Source organism: Haliaeetus albicilla, chromosome 24 (genome assembly GCF_947461875.1).
Source record: "Haliaeetus albicilla chromosome 24, bHalAlb1.1, whole genome shotgun sequence".
Classification (NCBI taxonomy): domain Eukaryota; kingdom Metazoa; phylum Chordata; class Aves; order Accipitriformes; family Accipitridae; genus Haliaeetus; species Haliaeetus albicilla.
Window position 1 is genome coordinate 13,529,965 of NC_091506.1, and position 24,846 is coordinate 13,554,810.

Consider the following 24,846-nt stretch of genomic DNA (forward strand, 5'->3'; position numbering starts at 1 on the left):
CAAATAGAGGTCCAATGTGTTTTTAGCATGAAAGGTATTTTTGCTAATGCCTCATAAAATTCTAGATGAAATTAATGCTCTGTGCCAAAAGCTGTCTCGGCAAAGGTGTAAAGGCTCTCTCAGAAGGTTAATAGTGATGATTTCTAGTCCTGGCCAACTTCCACGTGGTGACCATTACAATCAAGCTGGCAGTGATTTTTATGTAAATGAGCCATTATCAGAACTATATATATCTGGTTACTAGACTATAGCCACTTAGGGGAAATGGGCATCAATATTTCCAAGACAAGCACTTTTTTCCTTAATGTTCCAAACATTGTTGTTTGGGGTTGGGTTTTTTTTCTCTAAACAATGGTTCCAGGTCAATAGTTTGATGATTAAACAACAGATCATATAAGCAAAAGCTAGATCTTAATCCCTAGAAATATGAACATATTTGGGTTAGTTAGCTCTATGATAATTTTTTGCAGAATCCAATTAGATAAGCCACAGTAAAACAAGTAGGGCATGAAAAATAACCATTCTGTGGGGGTTTTTTTACATTAAAAAAACATGTTGGAGACTTCAAAAACCTTAAAAAAGGCAGGAAGAGAACACGTAGGAAGCATTTAGATGTTAAAAAGAGACTTTAACCTTGTATTAGCTGTGGGCCTTTCAGTCTTGGTGAAATATTCACCTGTTGATTCACCATGAACTGGTATAATTTGTAGGCTGTCAGCTGAGAACAAGCCGTTATCAATCCAGTCTGGAGTTCTGTGGCCAGCAGTAGCCAAAGCTGCATCCCTCAGGGAAGTATGTAAAACATCTTTGTTCTTCTTGCATATGTTTCAACTGCCCATATTGCATGTACTGACAGTGGCAAGTATCTGCCTGACCTTGTTTACTGATCTGCATAATTTTACCATAATTTGTCATAATTTGTCCCCCTCATGGCACATTTTAGCAAACAGAAGGTAGCTTTATTACAGACCTTTTTCTGAATCAATAGCACTGCTATCATTGCAAAACTACATGTTATATTTTGTTTCTACTTGAAATATTGAGGCTTCACTTGAAGATACAGGATGAAATGCTGGTCCTATTGAAGTTTTGTTGTTTTTCTTTGACAAGGTCAGGGTTTAGCCACTGGCTCTTTGTGTTACACAAGTGCATGTTATATAGAAGGTCTGTCTTATCAGAGCCAGAAATCAGGATCCTAGGTATTGAGAAAGCACTGCTGTAATACTGCCAGCTAAGAGCACGGCTGATTAAAGTTACAGTATTATAAAGTTTTTTAGATACCTTATTAAGTATTGCCATAAATGCACGGAATAAAGTGATGTTCTAGGAGCGCCTGGGTGAACAAATTGGAGAAATAGGATGTGAGTCATAACAGGAGTTCAGGATTCAAAACATTTCATGCAAAGCAGTACAAAGACATTCAGTTAACCTCTCATGTCCTGGTAATGATGTTGGAAATTCTTTTGTGCATTGCAATATTGGACTTATGCCTGATGGGGAAGCTAAGCTTACTTCTTTTGATGTATCTAGGGCAATTCTATTTAACCAGTGGTTTGGGTATCTCATTTTAGATATCTAAATTGGAAATTTTTTGCAAATACCCACAGTTATGAAACACCCTGTGATCTTCAGGATAGGATAAAATTTTGCATTTCTTACCCGTCTGGACTTAGGAGAGATGAATTTCATGCCTTATAGAGATTGCAGGATTCATCTTTTAGAATGTATTTCTCCAACTGGAAATCAGCTAGGCTAGAAGGAATTTACATTTTTTAAAGCCTCTTCTATTAAGGAATCAGAGGGGTTGATTGGCTAGAAAAAAAATTAATTCACTCATTTCTTTGTTTCTATTAGGCAGAGAGACCTTTTCACACAGCATCCCCCATTGCTCTGTACCTCTCATTACCCTGTAATATATTTCAAATCTATGTAAGAAAATGTTATTCCATGATTCTTCAACTAGAAATGTGGCTCTCAACATCTCCCCACTACAGAAGATTCCTGTCTGCCTTTTGACATGCTGCTTCAGGTTTCTCAGGCAAGCTGGGAGATTATCTCCTGAGTACAGACTATGAGGGAAACTCTAGCTCTGTTGAAATCAATGGAGTTTGGCTGTTGGCCTTAAAGGAGCTAGCAGTTAAGTCTCTTTCAGGTTAGCAGCATAATAAACAACTTGGTTTAGAAATGTTTCCTACTCAGGGTTCCCTGAAGGTCATCCTTATGTCCATGCTCACCTGCCATTCAGATCACGAGCTTCCACTCGTGGCCTGAATTGTTTCACACATGCTACCGCCTCTAGAGCCCATCTACCTGGGTAGATAAATCAGTAAGGACATCTGACAACCAACTGTCAAATAGCCTGAGAGACAGCATGGGGGTGGCAGGCAAAGGGGAGGTAAAGCATGTCACGGTTGTGGTTGCTCCCTGGAACGCTCTGTCAGAGCATTGCAGATACAGCTGCTACATCTGAGCACAATTGCATGGGGCTCCCCACACGCCGATCTCTTTGGGGAGCCTCACTGAGTGGAGAGATCTCTAATGGCAGAGCTATACTATGCAGAGAAAGAGATCATAGTGATCTCCTGAAGTATCACACCTGAGCACTGTGTGGGGCACTGGGATCCATCCGCAGGAAGCTCCTTGCAGGACTGCAGACTGTATCTATATTACACTTAGACAAGGACTTCTGGCCCTGCATGGGACCCTTGGGCATTGATGCACTATAACAATTAAATAATGATAGTAATAAAACTTACCTACACACTTGTGTACATTTCATGCAAGCTGAGATGGCATCATAAGTAAAGCAGTTCTTCCACCTTGTGGTTAGACAGACTACTACCTGGCAGAGTTTGTACATCAAAAATCACAGACTGCATAAATACTGCTATTAAACTGACACAGCGCACAAAGGGCTATCGCTATCACAGGATCCCTCCTGCAGACCAATGCTACAAATATTAACTAGCCCTATTTTGTAAGGTGAAGGTTCGCACGCGTGTATATACTTATACACGTGTGTACAAACGAATAGATTTGTAATGCCCTCTAGCGATCCCAGCCCACAGATGCTATGAGACCTGGTGTAACAACAGCTAGTGTCTCCTTCATCCTCCTTGGTGAACAAAGGCCTTTATTCAATGCAACATGCAAGATTTGACACACTGATAAAATGTGTTGGTGTGGGAACAGAGTGTGAGCTTGTCACAGACATGGAAACTGTGATCTCTTCAAATAGAGATTGTAGCCAGTTTCTGTGAACACCACCACTAGAACTAAGAGGAACCATTTGGACGCAGTGAAAAATTCATCTGTGCTTCTCTCCCCATTTCTACTCTCCGCCCCTATTTTCTGCTTTCTACCTCTGGCTATTGAAGCAATCATATCATCTTTGTTGTTTGCATCAGGGTACAATTCAGCACGATTAGGTCCAGCGTCTGTAGCCAGTCGCCACAGAGTGAAGCCTGATTTCAAAAGCAGTAATTAAATGTCAACTTTGTACTAATGCAATAGAGGTATATTGAGATGTATAATTTTGCAGTAAATGCTGAAGATTTGCACTGTGTGAAACAGTGGAACACATTGGCTAACAAACTTCAGAGCCAGTAAGTGAATATTAATGTTTTTAATGGTCCTAAATTACACTATTTCCGAAGCGGGATTAGCTTGGTTATATAAGAGGGACTGATTTGGTTCAAAGAATAGCAAAACATGAAAAGAACAAGCTGTTTAAAATCTATGTCTGCTTCTCAGATGTTGCTGTTCTCTAAAGAGCAGTTTATTAATTACATGCTATCCTCCTCCTCCTCCTCATCATCATCATTCCAGTTGTACCAGCTGGCACCACTCTAAACGGAGTCCTCTTGCAGTAGTAGGTGCTTCCCAAACACAGTGTAAAAATCAGCCCTAGTGTATCAAATTCCTTTTTTGTCACTCAGTCTGCAACTGGCTGCCAAAATAGTTCCCCAAGATAAACTGTCAAAGTCAGGGAGTCACATCAGACCAAAATTTGACCCAGTGTCTCACACGGCTTTACTGTAATAATTCCCCAATAACTGTATCTTCAGTTTCTTTTACTCTTCTGTTCTGCAATGACAGCTGATTATACAAAGGAGCTGAACTTGGCTCCTCTCTACATATTTTTTTCCTGCAGTTGGCAAAACAGGGTTTTTTTTCACTGTAAGGTCCTAAGAAAGCTAGTTTTCATCAACCATTTTTTCTGCCTAGAACTGAACTTCAGTGGCAAATTTCAGCTGTAGGACTGTACCCTCTTTGCCCTAAATGTGAAGTTGTTCAGACCCAGAATGGACAAAATAGAGATGTAAGCAAAAACTAATGAGTTTTCAGTTTCCATGTATAAGTCGACAATTCTATGTAATTATAAGGTTCATTTTTTTACAGGTGGAAACCAAATGATCTTATTGTCTACAATTATTTTAAAAAAACAACAGGAACCCAAGAAGTCTGACAGGTGGGCCATGCAAAGAATAAGTCTATTAAATATTTTTACCTGTTCTTATGGAACAGATGAAGGCTACGAGCACAAAAAGCATGTGTGACTATCCCACAAAGCCAATTTTTAAGGATAGACTTATCACTGTGGAGGGGAAATAGACTGACACCCTAGAAGATTGATATTATTTGTCGAAAGAGCAATTACAATAGGAACAGTAGATTGGCAAGCTTCCCCTCAGACTCTCAAAAATGCCTGAGCTTGATTCAGAGATAACACCTTTGAGAAGACACCTTTAGTCTTCATGGGTGAAATTCATCTCTTTTAACATCAGATGTCTAAAATATAGGTACCTAGTCTGAAGTGGTTACCTTAGTTCCTTCTATAATCAATAGAGATCGATAACTTTGAAGGATGATTCATCTACTCTGAAAACAGATGTGTAAAATAGGTAGAGTGAGTATTTCTCCAGAGGTGTCCACTTGTATCTCCATTGACCACAGAGAGTCTAGACAACTACCTAGACACCTGACTTCTAAAGGGCTAAAAGCAGATGAGCCATTTAGATAAGGAAAAAGCCATATTACCCTTTCTAACATAGCAGTGACCTGGCAGAGTGATGTTATCAGCACCTCTCACAATAGTTTGCCTTATTTTAATAAATTCAGCAAATTCTGACATTTCATTGCATGCTTCTACCATCAATCCCCTGGATCGCTGCTGTTGCTTCCTTGTCCAGACTTCCACAAAACCACTGCTACTTCTTCCTTCTTTACCACCTATCGGTTCTGGTAAACCAGGCACAGTGCCCATGTTAGTAAGTCAAAACGATCTTACCAAATGATGTCAGCTGGAAAGCAGTTGCTTTATCTCTAATTAGAAATGGGTGGCTTAAAACCAGTTTTGATAATCTGGATGTTTTGAAATAAGCTGCTCTGGACAAGAACTGACTAAAACATTCTCAGACCCATTGGTAGATGTCTTCAATGGACTCCTAGAGAAGTATGGTTTCAGAAGCTTGGAGAAGGGCAAATATACTGTCCACCAATTAAAAAACAAACAAAAAACCCCAAAAAACCAAAACAGGAAATGGGAATTAGGAATAGTCTTTTAAAGTTAATCTCACAAAAGTAGGGATCAAATAATCAAGCAAGGCATACCTAAGTACCTAGAAAACAACAGGGAGATTAGTGGAAGCCATGATGGGTTTCACAGAGCCTATACGTTGACTCCAATTGCTTTGTATTAACACCTCTATTTGCTTTTCTCTTTCCTCTAGCTTCTATTTACCTTTTGTTTTCAGACCAGTGATAACTGCCTCTATAAGGGCCTGGAAAGCACACAGGGCATTATGTGACTCTCAGAAGGAAACACCTTCAGCAGTAAGTCAGTGTGAGCACATTTCACTTGCTGGTGCTCCTGGGTGATAGTGACATGTTGACGTACCATGACTTCTTTGACAGGCAGAACAATGTTTCACATTTTCACCAATGTTTTGTATTTTATTAGAAGCCCAGCTCGACCTGGGTGTGTTTAACCGAGCCTCAGGCAAGCAATGGCTGCATCCCACCACCGGCTGCCATTTTGCGTGAAGGGTGCAAGGAGCTTCTTACTGCAGAGAAACGCCTAAACCGTTCCCCTATAAAAACACAAAAGCAGAAAATACATTTTACGCGTTTGCTTATGTATTTATCTGTCAAAGTCTCTTAAACCAACGTTACGATTTCTGGTAGCTAAACCAGGCGTTCCTCAAAATAACCTCAACACCTCGCCACGGCCCTTCCCAGGTGCTGGTCCCACACCGCATTAAGATGGCGGCCGGGGGGGACCAAGACTACAACTCCCAGCAAGCCGCGCGCCACCTCGTCATCCGATTGGTTGCATAGAACCGCGGGGAGCCAATAAGCATCAGGGGGCCCTCCGCCCTCCCTGGAGGGCGCGGTTCGCTCCAGCAGCAGTGCACGATGGGAGTTGTAGGCGTTGTGCCGTCGCGGCGGCGGAGGGCGGTGGTTGCTGGGGGAGGGCGCGGGCGGCGGCGCCTGCGCAGCGGCGGCGGCCGGCGGACCCGGCGCGTGGCAGGAAGCGGAAGGGGGCGGCTGGGATCAATCCCTGACGTGTCTCTCCGAGGCCGCTGTCGCCGCCGCCGCCGCTCGCTCTCTGCTCCCGTCCGGCGGCCGCCATGGGCAGTGAGTACCGGGGCGCCTCGGCCGGGCGGCGGCAGGCCGCGGGGGCGGGGAGGGAGGGAGGGGAGCAGGGGGGGTCTCCCCGGGACGCGCGATGGCCAAGGGGCCGCGGCTCGGCCGCCGGCTCGCCTTTCGCGGGCACCTTGGGACCGGCCCTCCTCACGGGCGGCGCGGCGGCCCGTTCCCCCCGCTCCCCGCCAGGGCGGCGGGGAGCCCCTCTGAGGGGCCGCCGGCCTGGGGGCGGCACTCCCTCCGTGGCCAGCCCTGCGCGGGTTTCCCTTCCTCGCGTTTAGAGGGTCCCTCTGGGCTCTTTCTTCCCCCCCCCCGCGGTGAAAGACCCATTTCCTGGTCACGGCAGGTTTTCCTAGGGAAGGAGGGCAGCTCGCTCGCTCCGTGATGCCCGGTGACCGGGCCGCTCTGCCTGGCGGGCACTCCCGGGCCCGGCCATCCCGGGCTCGAGTGTGCCTGGTGCGGTACCGAGGTGGGGAGAGATGGGCTGTCAGGTTGGCGGTTGGTCATAACGCTTTCAATTACATTGTCAGAGTAAACTATAAATGGTAATCTGCAGTCTAGAAGTTATGCGTGTGAATGGAAGCCCTCAGAGTCTGCTACCTCGAGGAAGAGCTGCTTGAAAAGCATCGTAGTCAATTGGTATACTATTGTAGATGTGGGAGAGAATCACCATTTGCTTTTGTTTAAACTCACAATCCAGTGTAACTTTTTAGGCAATTAACCGTTTGAAATTAAGTAAATAATTTTTATGGGCTGGTCTTAAAGCGTTACAAAATTGCCACTGAAGTTGCAGCCTTCCACAAAGAAGTGGGAAGCCACCAATAGTTTCAGTTCTTCGGCATCATCGTACGCTTTTTAGTTCAGGTCAGTCCAAAATATGTGTGCAGTTTTAGCTCTGTCGTAAGAGGTTTAGCATTACCTTGGTTCCAAATCAGATCTCTCTGCTCATAGGAGGACTTGTGACTTTGCAGTTACCCTCTTCTTTTGTATGCTTATTCTAAGACAGACTTTTCTGATCTGAGGATATGTCCTTTTGACTAGGAGAAGATTGTTGCATGAGGCATTCTGTAAAGTAACTTGAACTGTTGCTTATGAACAGTGTGTAGGAATTCTTAAGCTGTATGGCCCAAAAGTAACCCCTGACTTAAAACTGTCTGGGGTATTGTATTTCTCAAATATCAGGCTAGGGGAGAAGCTATTATGAAATAAGTTTAAGGGTATTGATAAATTAATGCAAAACAATGGCAAGGGGGTTTTTTTTGCACTGTCAACCTACTTAGTAAAGTGGGAAAACTCTTGACCTTTTTTTTTTTCTTCTGTTTCCAGTCTATATTGTACTTACACCATACTAGGTGAATCTCTCTTTATTTAAAACAGATAAGAATTTAATTTTTAAAAAAAACACAACAACAAAACTTTGTCCTTAACTGAGACTCTTAATATATAAAGTACATGTACAAAATCAATTTTACTTGAGCTTTTCCCAGTGTTCTTTGTATCTGTATGTTCACTTTGTCTTTTAACTAATTTCCATACAGTAAAATTTCTTGAAGTAATCAAGCCCTTCTGTGTTATCTTGCCTGAAATCCAAAAGCCAGAACGGAAGGTAAGTTAATAAAATTTTCTTTATAGGTTTGTATTTGTGTAATATGAGATGTTTACAGCTTAGTTTCCACTTCTGGGATTTGGGGTTTTTTTTCCTGTTGGGAGAATGGCAATTATAGGCATAACTGGTTTTAGTGGAGTGCTTGTCTAGTACATCCTGTACTGTGGATATGGCTTTACAAGAATGTATTTGCTGGTAATTGCAATTGTGCAGATACAGTTATACCATAGCAGTGAGCGGTGAGATGTTGAAAGCAGTACATGTTGGAGTGTAAACTAGAGTAGTTTAAAATAGCAACTTGAAAATCTTTGCTTCTTAAGTTCTAATCTAAGACTATTTGCTAAGGTAAGCTTCTCTGTATTATTTTTTTTTCTCACCAGAAGCTCTTTCTTATGAAAATGTAAGACTCGTTTCTGTGGAAGTATTAGAATTACCTTTCATTAACATAAGCTTGTTTATTTGCCATTTTCCTTGGCCTTATATAGTGTAAAAGGGATGAAGAGCGAGTTATTTTCTTTAGGATGTCCTGTACTTTGTCCCTTCACAAGAAAATCAAGTGTGCTTTAGCTACTATGAAAGTTTGCCTGATTGATTAGGTCTTGTTATCTTGACAGCTTTGCCATCTTTGGTTGTTGGTTTTTGTTTTTGTTTTTTCCTTTAGATTCAGTTTAAGGAAAAGGTATTATGGACAGCTATCACACTCTTCATCTTCTTAGTATGTTGCCAGGTATGTTTCTTCTCTTGTTTTTATGGAAGAGCTGAAATGTTTAAACGATGTTATGAAGTCTCTAATCCTGTTTCCTCTGTTGGTTGGAAATCCAGATTCCCTTGTTCGGTATCATGTCATCAGACTCAGCAGATCCTTTCTACTGGATGAGAGTGATTTTGGCGTCAAATAGAGGTATGGTCGGTCTTTCAGGAGGACTTTTTTTTAGCTTGAATCAGAACATTTTTGGACTTTTTCTTACATTGCATTCTATTTTAATGAAGATAAAAATTGAAGTAGAGCGGGAAAAGTAATTCTATATATTATGTAAAATCATAAACCAGTGTGGCATTGGGAAAGGCACAACTTTGTGGACAAAATGAGTTTATGGTTGGCTGTGTGCAACCTATTGTGTGTACACAAATCATGGAGCATTTTGGAGGGAAAAGGGTTAGGGAAGAGACAGTTCCTAATTACCTGCATTGCTGCTCTTGCAATCTCCGGTATATAATTCAAGCGTTTTGATTTGTGTTTCAAACCATGTTATACATGTGGTGTTGTTTTCTGGGTGACATTTGAGTCTGTCTCAAGGAAGATTAAAATTCATGATAGTTTGTGTAAATTTCAGTTTCTTGTAGAGGCTTTCTAATGCAGGTGTGAATTAAGAATGGTGACAGTTTCCTGAATTCGCTTTGTTATTATATATCATTTGGGCTATCCATCAGCTTATAGCATCATGAGATGTGCGTATATGCATGTGTGGTAGGTTGACCCTGGCTGGATGCCAGGTGCCCACCAAAGCTGCTCTATCACTCGCCTTCATCAGCTGGACAGGAGAGAGAAAATACAACGAAAGGCTCATGGGTCAAGATAAGGACAGGGAGAGATCACTTGCCAATTACTGTCATGGGCAAAACAGACTCGACTTGGGGGAAAAAGTAATTTAATTTATTACCAATCAAATCAGAGTAGGGTAGTGAGAAATAAAACCAAATCTTAAAACACTTTCCCCTCGCCCCTCCCTTCTTCCCAGACACAACTTCACTCCCGATTTTCTCTCCCTCCTCCCTGCCAGTGGCACAGGGGGACAGGGAATGGGGGTTGCGGTCAGTTAATTACATTACACATTGTCTCTGCTGCCCCTTCCTCCTCAGGGGGAGGACTCCTCACACTCTTCCCCTGCTCCGGCATGGGGTCCCTCCCACAGGAGACAGTCCTCTATGAACTTCTCCAACATGAGTCCATCCTGTGGGCTACAGTTCTTCACAAACTGCTCCAGTGTGGGTCCCTTCCACGGGGTCACAAGTTGTGCCAGCAAATCTGCTCCAGCACAGGCTCCTCTCTCCATGGGTCCACAGATCCTGCCAGGAGCCTGCTCCAGCACGGACTTCCCACGGGGTCATAACTTCCTTCAGGCATCCACCAGCTCCAGTGTGGGGTCCTCTGTGGGCTGCAGGTGGATATCTGCTCCAGTGTGGACCTCTATAGGCTGCAGGGGGACAGCCTGCCTCACCATGGTCTTCACCATGGGCTGCAGGGGAATCTCTGCTCCAATGCCTGGAGCACCTCCTCCCCCTCCTTCTTCACTGACCTGGGGGTCTGCAGAGTTGTTTCTCTCACATATTCTCACTCCTCTCTCCAGCTGCAGTTGCTGTTGCGCAGGTTGTTGGGTGTTTTCTTTTTTTTTTTTTTTTCGCCTTCTTAACCATGTTATCACAGAGGTGCTTCCATCGTTGCTGATGGACTCAGCCTTGGCCAGTGGTGGGTCCATCTTGGAGCCAGCTGGCACTGGCTCTGTCAGACATGAGGGAAGCTTCTAGCAGCTTCTCCAGAAGCCAGCCCTGTAGCCCCCTTGCTACCAAAACCTTGCCATGCAAACATAATACAGCATGAATGCAACTTGGTGCACTCCTCAAAAAAGTTTGGGTTTTCCTGTTTAAAATTACGAATAATAAAGTGACTGATTGTCAAAGGCAGAAAGCAAATTCCTGCATTGTTTTATGCAGAGTAAATCGATTCCTTTTTCAGCAAACATAGTTTTTAAGGTACTGAGGAGTACTGTATTACTTATCAGACTGACTTTTAGCAAGCTTATGTTATCATTGAAACCTTTTACATGTACGGAGATTGGGAGTTTTATATCTTCTCCATCACAGTGCAAAGGGTGGAAGAAACAAGCTTTGAACTTCAAAGGTGCCTGGGTATGGTACACCCCATTATTTTCTTTCATTGTTCTTCTTGTGTCTGGCAGGTACGTTGATGGAGCTGGGCATTTCACCTATTGTCACTTCTGGGCTTATCATGCAGCTCTTGGCAGGTGCCAAGATAATTGAGGTTGGTGACACCCCAAAGGACAGAGCTCTCTTCAATGGAGCACAGAAATGTGAGTAACAGCTGATATAAAAGGCTGATGTTTTACATTATCTAACCCTAACAATAGAAGGTGTAAACTTACCATGTGATGAATGTTGGAGTCGGATATATGGGTTCTGTCATGCTATGTGTTCATGTTGTGCTGCAGATTTCTGTATTTCATCAGTCTTTTGACTGCTCTCTGGCTTGTTAGCTGTTAAGCTTCAGAAAGGTTTGAAAAGGAAAGGTATCTGCAATTGGCATTGCTGCTGTATTCTCACTGGATAAACTAAGCAATATATAGACTGTGGGGACCCAACCCTTGAACTGTGTTGGTCAGTGTTAACGTAAAAAAGTTAATATTGATTGAGATATTGTAGTTGTTTTTACCTTGCAGTTTGAAGCATGGTTCTTTCTCAGCAATAGGATCTCTGTGCTCTGTTGATAAATGACTTTTAGAAAAATTTGAGTATTCTTTAGCTATTTGATGCTGTACCACACTACTTACTGATCTGTTTACTGGAAAAAGAACCATAAATTGCTAAGGTAATATCTTAACACCCTCAGAGTTTTCATTATCTAAAGCAATCTTCAGTAACCAAACCCACTTGCTTCTGTGTGTATTTGTATTTTCAGTGCCATATTTCAGACAACAAACTTAAAATTGCCCTTGAATTTAAACATCCTGTGACTTATGTATTCCTTCCCAAATTTCTCTACAAAAAAGTGATTTATATTTCTCTAATTGCCCACTGACATGAATCTCCAGAACAAGTACATATTTTTTTTCTTTTTATTATACAGTGTTTGGAATGATCATTACCATCGGACAGTCTATTGTCTATGTAATGACTGGAATGTATGGAGACCCATCTGAGATGGGTGCTGGTATCTGCTTGCTTATCACAATTCAGGTAATTTCTAGTCCTCTCTACTTACTCTCCCTTTGAAAGGGTAAAAAAATCAACATTATGGACTGCCTGCCCCACATGCAGAGGAAAAAAGATCAAAATGTGCCTGCTTTCTTAAATACATAGTCTTTTCTTTTAATACAAGTTATTTTTTTAACAAAAATTAAAAAGAGGTGGAACTAATGCTGTATTTCTTTTTTTACTGTAGCTTTTTGTTGCTGGATTGATAGTTCTGCTCTTGGATGAGCTTCTACAGAAAGGATATGGTCTTGGCTCTGGCATCTCTCTCTTCATTGCTACCAATATCTGTGAGACTATTGTGTGGAAAGCATTCAGCCCCACCACAGTGAACACAGGACGAGGTAATATGGCATAGTCCGTTTTCTTTACAAAAATTTGGTGCAAAAAGGCGAAATCTTTTTTACAGTGTGTTAACTTAAATGGCAAATGCTGTTACTAGCATCTTAGCTGTGTACTTGCCATGTAGTGAATCTTGTTAATACAGCAGCTGCTCCTATGCAAGGTGCAAGTACAAAGACATTTCTTTATAATTTTGTAATATGTCACAAGATATTTCCTGAACTTGAATTTCTTACAGTGCCTCCATTAAAACTCGATAATGGTAGACTGCCATTGTTTTATGGTTGCTGCCCAACTTACTGACAGATATCATCTGTTTCTTTCTGCTCCTTGCGTTTCTTACACTCTGCCCCAAAAACCTTATTCTCCAAACTTGACAGGAGGTGATAATGTTTGGTGCTGTATAATAGAAAACATAAGTGAGGTTATCACATTTGCTGTAGTACAAACAATAACTAGTGTCTCACCATGAATGATACTAGAAAGCATGCTGCCTCCCTAATTTAATTTTTTTTTTCCTTTTTTCGGTGGGGAGGAGGAAAGGTGGAAAGAACTTGGTGAACGTCAATGTTTCTAGAGACCAATAAAGTTATTCCATTTGATTGTTGGGCTATGATTTAGTTTCTAGGCCACTACAGGGCGATTTAAAAAAAATCTTGGAAATAACATAGCTGATATGAAGGATGACAGTAGTAAAAGTCTGAGAGCGTGCTGAAGATGCAAAAGACTTGGAGAAATCCCATTCTGAATCCTGTAGTTCAGAAGTAGGCCTAATGGGACAAAGCACTGAAGTTTGGAGATAATCACAGTGCAACTAACTTGGTTTTTCTTTTCCTTTCCAAGGCATGGAATTTGAGGGAGCCATCATTGCTCTGTTCCATCTTCTGGCTACTCGCACAGACAAAGTCAGAGCTCTTCGTGAGGCCTTTTACCGTCAGAATCTCCCCAACCTTATGAATCTGATTGCCACCATCTTTGTCTTTGCTATTGTAATTTATTTTCAGGTCAGTTGGAATAAAGAGGGACTGTAAAACTGTTTGTATGGAAGTAGATAATGTCATCTGCTTCCTTCTACAGGAAATTATATTTTCACTTTCTAGTGCCTTCAGAAGTCTTGGTTTTGTACCTGCAACATCTGGATGTTCATTTAACACTAGCTTCTTTTAATCAGTTTCCATGTTTACTGTAGCCACACAAAACACTTGAGACCTACTTTGGTCTCTGAAAAAAAAACCAAACCAGATGAATGTGTACATGTAATACTGCCTAACCCAAACACTGTTGCTTTTTGCTGGAAAATACTTTGAAGTTTTTAAGCCTGTGTGTCTGTTACTGTTTGTTGCAGCAAACTTCTGAAGAATATAGAAAGTTTTAGTGTTTCTTTTCCTGGATACTATGTTCAGTCTTCCTGAAATGTCAGATTTCTTCTGATGTCTATGTCTTTCATACCTTCTTAGATGTGTATTTTTAGACCACCCTGCAGGCTTCCAGGCCCTTTGCAGAAGTGTTTGCGTGGATGGCCCTCTGGGTAGAATATGTGTACTTGCACAAAATGATTGCAGGTTTTTTTCTGTGGCTGTCAAGGCCTTGCACTTGCAATTTATGACCTGTGGTATGGGTTCATGTCCAGATATAATGGGAGACTTTCTTTTGAAAACTTTTCAGGGCTTCAGAGTGGATCTTCCTATTAAATCTGCTCGCTACCGTGGCCAGTACAACACCTACCCTATCAAGCTGTTCTATACTTCCAACATTCCCATTATTCTTCAGTCCGCCCTGGTGTCAAACTTGTACGTCATCTCCCAGATGCTTTCTGCTCGCTTCAGTGGCAACTTACTGGTTAGCCTGTTGGGCACTTGGTCTGTGAGTATTCCTTTTAATCTTGCATACCGCTTTATAAGAGCACGATTAAAATGCATGGTTGAAGAGATGGTCTCTCTAAATACTAAGGCACACTTCTACAGGCAGTCGTGTACACTGAAACTCCTAAATTAGTAAGTTGTTTAAATTAATGGTAGAGTATGAGACCTGCTGTGATCAGTGTAGCTGTTAGGTCTCCATTTACCTTTTACCTTGGGCTGTTCTTTGCTGTCCTAGGTATTTTTGTTGTTCCTTATTGTATTCGATTTCCACTTTAGAAACTGCTTGTGATAGTAAAGTTGAATCTTTGTGTGCTGCTGTAGTAGTAATGATACACAGTGACATGAAAGTGATATAAACACAGGCTTAGCTTAATGGCCAAGTAATAGCGAGAAAGTTGGTGACTGCTTGCTTCCTCCTTGTAGGACACGTCATCTGGAGGCCCTGCTCGTGCTTATCCAGTTGGTGGGCTTTGTTATTATCTGTCACCTCCAGAGTCCTTTTCTTCAGTGTTAGAAGACCCCGTACATGCAGTTGTTTATATTGTATTTATGTTGGGCTCCTGTGCTTTCTTCTCTAAGACATGGATTGAAGTTTCTGGCTCCTCTGCTAAAGATGTAAGTTTAAAATGATAAATTATGTAAGTTTACATGATGAAAACAGATGTGCTGTTGTAAGAATAAGACTGACTTTCTTCTGAGATAGCTGTTATGCTGGTAATCTTCTTGGTAATATTTATCGTTTGTATAAACAGTGACTATGTCTTTTTTGTAAGCGAGGAGGATGAGGGCAGAATGGGGTCAATTTTTTCTGTTTTCTTTACTGCTTTTTCAAAACCAACAACAACAAAACTCAAATAATTGCTTTCAGTGGCATTAGGAAACTTTGAACGTTGCTACTTAATGTCAGTATGAGGGCAGGCAAGGTAACAGGAAAGGTAGAAACTCTTTTCGGTGCCAAATGACAGATGCACCATGTGCAAGGCAGTGGCCACTTAAGAACTTGCAGGTAAAGCTTGAATACCCATGCCTGGCCTAGAGAGCCCTTAACTTCTTTTTGGGGAAGATTAAGTAGAAGTTATTTTTAACTTGAGAGCACTGATAACAGAGAATATAGTGCAGTGCATTAATTTACCTGAGCCTAGCTTCTCAAAATTTCCATTTGCTACAGGATATTTGATATTCAGCAGCTATATCATTCTGAAATTGGAATTGGAAAACAAAATGGAAAATAGTTGTCATCGTGGTATGTTTGTATTGTGTGGTTTTGGGTAGGAAATCAAGTTTGGCAGCCATATGGAATGGTTTAATCCATTCTTTAACAAATATGTCATAGTTGCAGCGTGAGCACTGTCTTGTTTTGGACTTGCATCTAGCTGCTTGTTGTCAAGCATGAGGGAGGCATTCACAGCCATGTATAGCCAGATTTTTATTTCAGTATAATCCAATATACAGCTTTTAACACTTTAATATACTTCCCTGATACTGGATAAAATTATTTTAAGTTCATATAAACAAGGTCAGAAATAAAAATTGGTAAATCATTACTTAAATGTTCACTGTGTAGTGGAAAACTGGTAGCTTAATTATCTGAAATTGTGTTTTCTCAGTACATTGCATTCAGTGACCAGTACCTTCAGAAGTTCACCTGCTAGAGTTTCAGTTCCCCTCAATTATTAGTAAATTGTAACCCTGTACAATTGCAGAAATCCAATTTAAGGACAATGTTTCAAGAAGGGATTCTTTCTAAGTCATATAGTTTCTGATATGGCCTCCCCCAATAAATAGTGAGCTCAACTGAATGTGGGAAACTGAAATGGAGTGGACACTTCATAGGAGGGTTTTGCTAACATCTACTAAACTAAACCCTAACCAGAAGAACGGTAGGTGGCAAAACAGGAACTGAATTTGTGTGCAAGAGCCTACAAATTTCCAGATTTTCCTTTTCTCAATAGGACTAGAATTATCCAAAAATGTTTGTGTAATTGCAAGTGTGGAAAAGTGCCTGTGACTGCAATCAATCTGGAGTTAAAATACTGGATATTTTAAACTCAGATGAATAATGTAAAAAGCAAAACCCAAAAGTCAAAACAGTACAAAAAAAAAAAAAAAAAACCAAACCCACTACCATTTACTGAAGTGTCTTGGTTCTGTTTTCCCATAGTACTAAGTTCTGTGGCCTTGGCAAATGACACTAAACTTACTTGCTCCATTCCTTCATTCAATACAGGTTGCCAAACAATTAAAAGAACAACAAATGGTAATGCGAGGCCACAGAGAAACTTCAATGGTACATGAACTAAACAGGTGAGCTGCACATTTCCCAGGCTATTTATGCAAAGTGTTATGGGGAGACACATGGCAAATTTTGCTTTGACTTCCATTTTCTAGACCCTAGAACACAGATATTCTTTGATCTTCAATGTTACATGCATGAGACATAGAATATTGTCTCGTTAATGGAAGGCATGTACAGTACAGCATATTCTTGCCTTAAAAATTAGAGAACATGCCTTAAATTCTGGAGCTTGTATTTTCCTGTTACATTTTTTCATTTTTATACATTTTATAGGATAGCTAGTAATGAGCATTTGCATGTACTTTACTACTTCAAACTGACGCACAAGTATTTTTTTTACTGTAATTTTTAATGTGTTATGTCTTGAGTACTGTTTTCACATAGACCTTGCTTCTAAAACAAGCAGTTATTTAAATCTACTAGGTGCAGAGGTAGGCAGGGGTTGGTCTCTCTAGGTTTTCTAATTGCAGGGTGGGACCTATGCACCCTTCATGTTACAGAAATGTTACTGTAACTTTAGATTTCAGTCATCTGCAAATGACTTGAAGAGCCAGTAGCCATAAGCTTAATCTTTGTGCTTAATTGCATGGAAGACTGTAATACCTTCTCTTCTTAGTTTAGCATTTTTTTCCCTCCAGTCAGGTTGAGCTTTTTATTTCCTTACCTAGTATACTGGCACTATTGCACATTCCTTATCTTGGATTGTAGACCCATGAGAGAAGAGAGTATTCTGCCATTGACTTTTTTTCCATTTGTGTAGTTTCATTCTTGGTTTGTTTTTGTTTTGTTTTTTTTTAACCACCTGGTTAGGTTATCTCTGTAGTGTTCTTTCTGTTCTCAGTGGGATTGGTTTCCTAGGAAAAAACTGCCTATGATTTAGATACTTTCCATAGATCCCATATACCACTAACCCTAGTATATGTGTTAATATCCTGAGCAAACTCTAGTGGCACTTTTTCTGTTCTCATTTTGTGTTTTACAGGTACATCCCTACAGCTGCTGCATTTGGTGGTCTCTGTATTGGCGCCCTCTCTGTGTTGGCAGACTTCCTTGGGGCAATTGGGTCTGGAACTGGAATTCTGCTTGCTGTCACTATCATTTATCAGTACTTTGAAATTTTTGTAAAGGAACAGAGTGAAGTTGGCAGTATGGGAGCTCTTCTTTTCTAAACTTAGCTTCTCATGGACCCAGGAAAGAGGAGAGGAACATTCTCAAAATATAGCCAGTCAGGTGAAAAGAAGTAACATAAACTTAATAATGTCATTCTACAGGAACACATATTTTAATAATGTTTCCAAAGCACATTCCCTTATGTTCAAACTTTTCTAGCATACCGTTTGCATTTTATAAATTGATAAGGAAAAATGTGCAAGAAAATTTTTTTAAGAAAATTGTTTTTTAATTTTAGGAGAATCAGCTTTCTGAGTTGGATTTAGTTCAGTGACTCTTGAAATTTTTTTGAGACCCTTTCAAATTTAGTATACCTGAAGCCTTTACAGGTTTTAATAAATGTTTGTTAAATAAATGTTTGGAAGGGATTTTTTGCATTTAACTTGTTTTTGCAGCTCCTTTGCAGTAGTGGTGAGAAAAATCTCTCCCTCTAATGCTGAAGTTCCATAATTATGGTTGTAAGCACAAACAGTATTTTAATATGTTCATTTTTGTGTTTGGGTTTTATTTCAGTATGGCAGATTTGGAAGGCAGTTGTTTCTTTTTACTAAATGATATCTCTAATTCCAAATGTTTTGTCTTGTAATTACTACGCTAGACCTTGTCAGATGTTGAATATTGGCTTGAGACTGTTGTCAAGTTTCTGTATAAGATGGGAATGTGTTCTTTCCTACCACCCCTCCTCCATAAGCAGAAGACTCAGGTCAGTTGAGATTCTGCCAGAGTCTGTGCCTAAGAGTTGCAGCTTTGAAACTTGGTCATACCGGCAGCTTTGTAAAACCTTCTAATTAGTTTTCATTGCCATTAGTGGTAGTACTTCTAGTTCTGATGCTAGATGAAAGAAATGGATGTTATGGATGCTTAGATGCAAATCTGCTTGTGCTCGTTGCTAAAGCTAAGTTTCTCTCATTGATAATAAATTCTGGTCTTGTAGCAATCAGGATGTTATCTGACTACTCATATCTAGTGCATTTTGAGTCTCATTACCACAGAGGAATGTGAAAAGAATGTATGTTACTTGTCTGTTTCTATAGATCTAGATATGAGACCCTTGTCAGATAACTCTTGCAAGTTGCTTGTGTAGAAGGCTTTTCCATCCTATAATCTCATTGACTTGAATGATGCATAGGAAAGTACTTCTTCAGAAGGTATTGGATCTCCTCCTTTTTTTGAAGATCACACCTTCAAATTGGAGAATTTACAGTAAAAGGCTTTAATGGACCAGAGTAATACTTTTACTTTTTAATTTAGATTGTCAGTACTAATCAGGTGCCTAGGACCAAATGCAAATATTTGTGTACGAGTCTTGTAAATACACTTTCTCTATCAGTATTGGACAAGGTGGAAACCAGAATGAGGAGTTACAATGTTCGAATGTTTCTCTACACTGCATCAACATGCCTTCTGTCCATTTTTGCATGCCGGGCTGACAGTATATGAATTACTGTTTCTGCTTGGAGTGATGGGACTCTGTTACATACCCAAGGAGCGCAGATGACAACATCCAGAAGCCCTTGTTAATGCACTGAGCTTAAATACCAAATGCGTGGGAAATCTGCAAATTTGGAATGAGATATACCTATCAATAAAAGTGAAACTCCTGGGGTGAGGATCACAATTGGAAAAGGAACAAAAGTAATGGAATAAAATATCTGTGAAACGCTCACTACCAACCATTCACTATTACTTCACACTACGCTCAATAATTTTTCTGTCTTTCATGAAGTACTAGTATGCCACAGCACAATTTTGATGTGAAATAAGGGACAGTTAAAAAGTGACTTTAAAAGGAGAGGGAAGAAGCGTGGTGTGGTGGTTGTGCTTTGGGGATTCTTTTGTTGTTATTTTTCTAGGAAGCCCAATACAGATTTTGTTTTGAAATAAAAAGGACTCCACTTTTGGGCATGCAGCTCTGGCTGGGCTGGAGCTGTACTTGTATTTTTGGTCATATCATCTGTTTGAACTGGTTGCAGCTTAGACAGTTCTTCAGTGTCTAAGCAGCACTTTTCTATGCATCTGTATTTTTGTTGTCTAGTGGTGAAATCTTTGTCTATTATCAAGCAGCTATGTCCTCAAAGCAGGACCTGCTGATCATACAGTGGATGTTCACAAAAAGAAATAATGCCTAAACAATCTGCTTTATAAATGAAATAAAGTACATCTTTGGAGCTAATGCTTGGCTTTTGGTTTTTTAGATACTGTTAAAATTCTAACACTTGCAGAATAATGTTGCCTGCCTAAGAGACTGTGAAAGTGACCCCTCTCAAAACAGCTGTTTAAAGTGTCAGTGTGAAATAAGACTAATTGTATTTGCTCCAAGTCTTTCTCTCAACAGCAGAACCTTAACCATTCCTCTGGGCTTTCCTGTTCAGAAGAGTTGCAATTCAAAAGGCGCTGCACAAGTAAATAGTGGGAGAACGAGGTAATGATGCATCAGTTTAACAAAAACTGTATTCCCATATGAAATACAGTGCTAGCTGATGCCTATGCCCAATATTGTTTTGCCCTCTGAATTTTTAAACTTAACTTAGAGTAAGGAAAAATTTTCTCTTCCTCCTTGTCATGGTTTAACCCCAGCCAGTGACTAAGCACCACGCAGCCGCTCACTCACTTCACCCCCACTCAGTGGGATGGGGGAGAGAATCTGGGGAAAAAAAGTAAAACTCATGGGTTGAGATCTGAACAGTTTAATAGAACAGAAAGGAAGAAACTAATCATGATCATAAGAACAGTAAAGACAATAATAAAAGGATTGGAATGTACAAAACAAGTGATGCACAATGCAATTGCTCACCACTCACCAGCTGATGCCCAGTTAGTTCCCAAGCAGCGATCCCTCCAGCCCCACTACTTCCAGTTTATATACTGGGCATGATGTCACATGGTATAGAATATCCCTTTGGCCAGTTTGGGTCAGCTGCCCTGCCTGTGTCCCCTCCCAACTTCTTGTACCCCTCCAGCCTTCTTGCTGGCTGGGTGTGAGAAGCTGAAAAATCTTTGACTTAGTCTAAACACTACTTAGCAACAACTGAAAACATCAGTGCGTTATCAACATTCTTCTCATACTAAATTCAAGACATAACACTATATCAGCTACTAGAAAGAAAATTAACTCTATCCCGGCTGAAACCAGAACACTCCTGAATAGAAATACACTAGTACTTAAAAGCAAATTTATTTAAAATACTGGTACGGGATGCAAGAAGTTCAGCCAAGATTTTGGCCATATATGAAGTTGTTTTAAACAACAGCTTGGCTTCTCCTTTGCTGTTTTATTTGTCCCCAGGAAACCTGCATTAATAATAACCATGGCTGCTGTAGGAATATTATGTTATCACACATATGATCACAGAAGTAATTGAAGTCACGGTAGATATTACGAGTTAGCCGCAAGACGCCTAGGTGAAATACCAACACCAAGGCAAAGTCTGAGATCCTCTTTCTGCTGGTAGTCTTTTAGGTGCAAAATTCTTTGCATAGCCTTTTCTTCTGCACTTTAGAGTTCATGTGAAAGCTTCTGCCACAGCACTTAAGTGCTTGGGTGTTTGATTTTGTCCCTGTCACCATTCAGGAAGCCTTAAAAAAATCATCTGGTTCGTTCTAGTTCACTTATTCCTAGGGCCTATCTCCCTATAATTTTGAGGTGGTAGACAAGGCACTTTTTTTCCTAATTCCTCGAACATTTTGTTTGTTGTTGGTTTTTTTGTTGTTTTAAAAAAAGAATTCCTTTTGGCTGCAACTATAAAGGTTGTTGCTTTACTCTGTGAAATGTTTCATAGCTGTGCTCCCTTGATTACTTCTGGGGATAACCCTGTCCCTGTACTGTAAACAGACTGTGATTTGTGAAATAGATTTTTCAGCCAGCTTTCGGTAAAGGAGGAGGCCGAGCGGCCTAGTAACTGCTTTTCCTAATTATTCTCTCTTCCAGCAAGGAATAATAAGCTTTAGGCGGCCTTCAATTTTGTCACGGCTTTGAGGAGTTTCACTCAGGTTTCTGTAAGCTGCTGTTTGCTTACCGAGGTGGCGTGACACAACTGACGGTCCTCGATCAGCCCTCGCCGCCCCGAGTACTAAAACCGCCGCTTCTCGATGTCCCTCTGCGCGCCCAACCAGCGAGCGCTTTCCCGCAGCGAGCGCCCGTCTTCCCAAATACGTGACGGCTGCGGGGTGTTATCGCCACTCAGGAGGAGAGAAAAAGCGCGCAGGGGAGGCCGATGGCATTTCTGGACCTCTGTTTTAGTGGGTGCTCGCCCTGGATGGCCTGCCGTCTCCCTTTCCTTCTCGCTGCTCCCCCTGCCAGCTTTCTGACACGAACCCCCGGCTTCCCTGCCTGAAAAAGGTCACGGCTTGAACGGCGGCCAGCCGCCCCGCTGGCCCCCTCCCAGCTGCACGGGGAGACGTGCAGGTGTTCAAACAAAGCCCTGCTTGTTCTGGGGGGGAGAGCTGGCTCTGTGACCCCCCCCGGCTCCGCCAAACCCCCCGGCGGGCAGCGTGTGCCCGCCTGGTGGCGATGTTACCCCGCGGCTCCGGCGCCGGCCGGTCCCACGGCGCGATCGCTGCCTGCCTGCGCCGCGCGGGTGGGCGTCGTGGGGTGTCCAGAAGTTGGGAGCGGAGATCGCCGGTGTTTGTTTGTCCCTCTGGAATCGGGGCCGGGATTGAGGTGCTTTTAAGCGGCAGCGCTGGAAATGATCGTCTTCTCCTTTTGGAGAGTTTCTGGTATATATTTGTAATGTTTTTTCTAATATTTTTCAAGCACGCTAGGTGTCAAGGGGCAGTTGCTGTAACAGCCACTCGGTCTGCTGGATATTGCTGCGCAGTTTAAGCCTAGACTGAGACAGCCTATGGGATTGGAAAGAAGACAAAACGAGAAGCATTTAGAACCAAAATCAATATTCCAAGCTGGGGACCTAATTAGTCAGCTAGACTTTAAGCTGCTGTTTTATAATATGCTACTGGATGGATCTACTAAAATTGAAACTCTTCTGTGGGCCAGGTTCTAGCAATCCTCTGGCTATCGCTAACGTGACGCTGGCCAAGCTGGCAGCGCTTGGCAGAAAGGAAATACCCTGACGACTGGCACCTCCTTTGGCAGTTGTATCAGAGGGGCTGGAGACGGAATGAGCGCAGACATGATATACTCTGTCATCGCAGAGTGGGCTGTCAAGGTCAGAGATGGGATGCCTGCTGCGAGATATTTCTTGTTGGAGAACAAGAAGACCGGGCCGGTCAATTTTCCAGCAATATGAATATCTGAGAGCTTGAAACAGAGGGAGCAAATCAAACAGAAGAACAGTTAGGATATTAATTTTTAAAAAGCTGTTTCAGACTTTTTTTTATTTCTTTGCAGAGTATCAGGATATATGGCACATGTAAAATCCCAGATTCCCCTTCTTATATATGAAGGCTAAAGTGGATGGCTCCAAAATTGGTGTGAGCACTGTTGGGGGAATATTAGCTATCTGAAATCTGAGATGAGTATTATCCACTTTAATCTTCAGCACGTCTTTAGCCATTTGATATTCTTACAGCTCTGATGTGTCTCTTCTGTACACCTGTGGTGTAAAGCTTTATAAAAGAAAAAGGCAGCTCCAGACAAACTGGAGCAGGAAACAGAGACCAGAACATTTTGCATTATTAACTTCACTATGTAAGTGTGAATTTTATTTTTGTTTAAATAGCTTTATCTTTTGGCAATGCAAGAACAAGGAATCGTCACTGCTGCTGGATTTCCAAGGGCTGCAGAACTATGCCTAATGCATCCAGAGCAAGGGCTCACCGTGACCACAAATGTAGTCATTTACACAATGATTTGGGGTTGCAGAGCTCAGCTGTGGAGGGTAACTGGTGGGCATGTGGTCAGAAGCCATAGCTCCCTGAAGGAATTGTGGGAAGAAGTAATACAGGAGCCAAGGCAGTGAGGAGATGTATCCTCGTGAAGCCAGGCTGTGGTGGTATGACGTGCCTATGCTTAAGACGAGTGCATCTAAGAACGCTCTTGAGCTCCAGGATTTTGATGACTGCTGACAATGAATCGTGAGTGCGTTGTGCTGGTGGGGATGGTGATTAAAATTGCAAAGGGGTAGCTGCCTACTAGATTTCCCCAGTAAGAGAAAGCCCAGAATGCCTGTCTGCTGTAGAAGTTGATGATTTGTTTAACCTTGGTATTCCAGCCTGACCTGGTGTTCCCTTTCCACTATACAGAGTTGTCTTCATATTCTGCAGATGTAGAAACTTGTAAGACAGGGAAGTGTGTTTGTTAAAAGTGCTTAGAAAAGGAATTAATTTATCTCAGATGTCTGTGGATGGAGCTTGAACTGGTGATCTTTAAGTTATAAGAAGAGAGGGTTTTTTAACCTGGCCCCTCTTGCTTTGAGTAACTCCTGAAAGGAGGAGAGATTTACACAGTGGGGGGAGGTTTAACTTCTTTAGGTAGGTAGAAAAGAGCTGCCTCTTATCGCCGTGCCTCCTATTTCTTAAGCAGTACAGGCTAGTGAAAGCAAGCCAACATTTGGGATAAGGCTTATCTAATTTAATGATGGAACACAGTAACACAAGCCAGGGGGTCTAACACAACTTTCTGCAGCTGAAGTACGTTGCTGTCATTTTTATTTAGCTTTAAACACTTGTATCTACCTTTTTGTAGTGGACAGCTGGAAGCTTGTATGATCCTTTAAACTGGAATGGTGACAGGGGTATCTAGTGTGAAAAGAGAAGAGCCCTAGTTGTAGAGCAAATAATCTAGAAGGGTTTCCATTTCTATGAAGCGGATTCTCAGCTGCTACTTGTATTGCAGGAGTCGCTTGTTTCGCCTGAGAGTGTCTGTTTTGGTGGGTACTGGCTGTAATTACAACATGAGAGAGATTTTTGGCTCCAAAGATTGTGCAGTCTGAATAAAATAAAAATTTAAAAAAAAAAAAAATGCTGTAGAGAAGGAC

General features: G+C 41.5%; 1 protein-coding gene across 1 annotated transcript; it reads left to right on the top strand.

Annotated features, from left to right (window-relative positions):
- The first annotated feature begins 6,476 nt into the window (after window positions 1–6,476).
- On the top strand, window positions 6,477–20,084 carry SEC61A1 (SEC61 translocon subunit alpha 1). The gene is made up of 12 exons (XM_069812181.1): window positions 6,477–6,639; window positions 8,187–8,254; window positions 8,916–8,981; window positions 9,077–9,155; window positions 11,212–11,343; window positions 12,117–12,226; window positions 12,432–12,585; window positions 13,427–13,587; window positions 14,249–14,446; window positions 14,869–15,060; window positions 16,673–16,749; window positions 17,724–20,084. The coding sequence occupies exons 1-12, from the start codon at window positions 6,633–6,635 to the stop codon at window positions 17,908–17,910; spliced, it is 1,431 nt and encodes a 476-aa protein (XP_069668282.1). The 5' UTR covers window positions 6,477–6,632; the 3' UTR covers window positions 17,911–20,084.
- The last annotated feature ends 4,762 nt before the right edge of the window (window positions 20,085–24,846 follow it).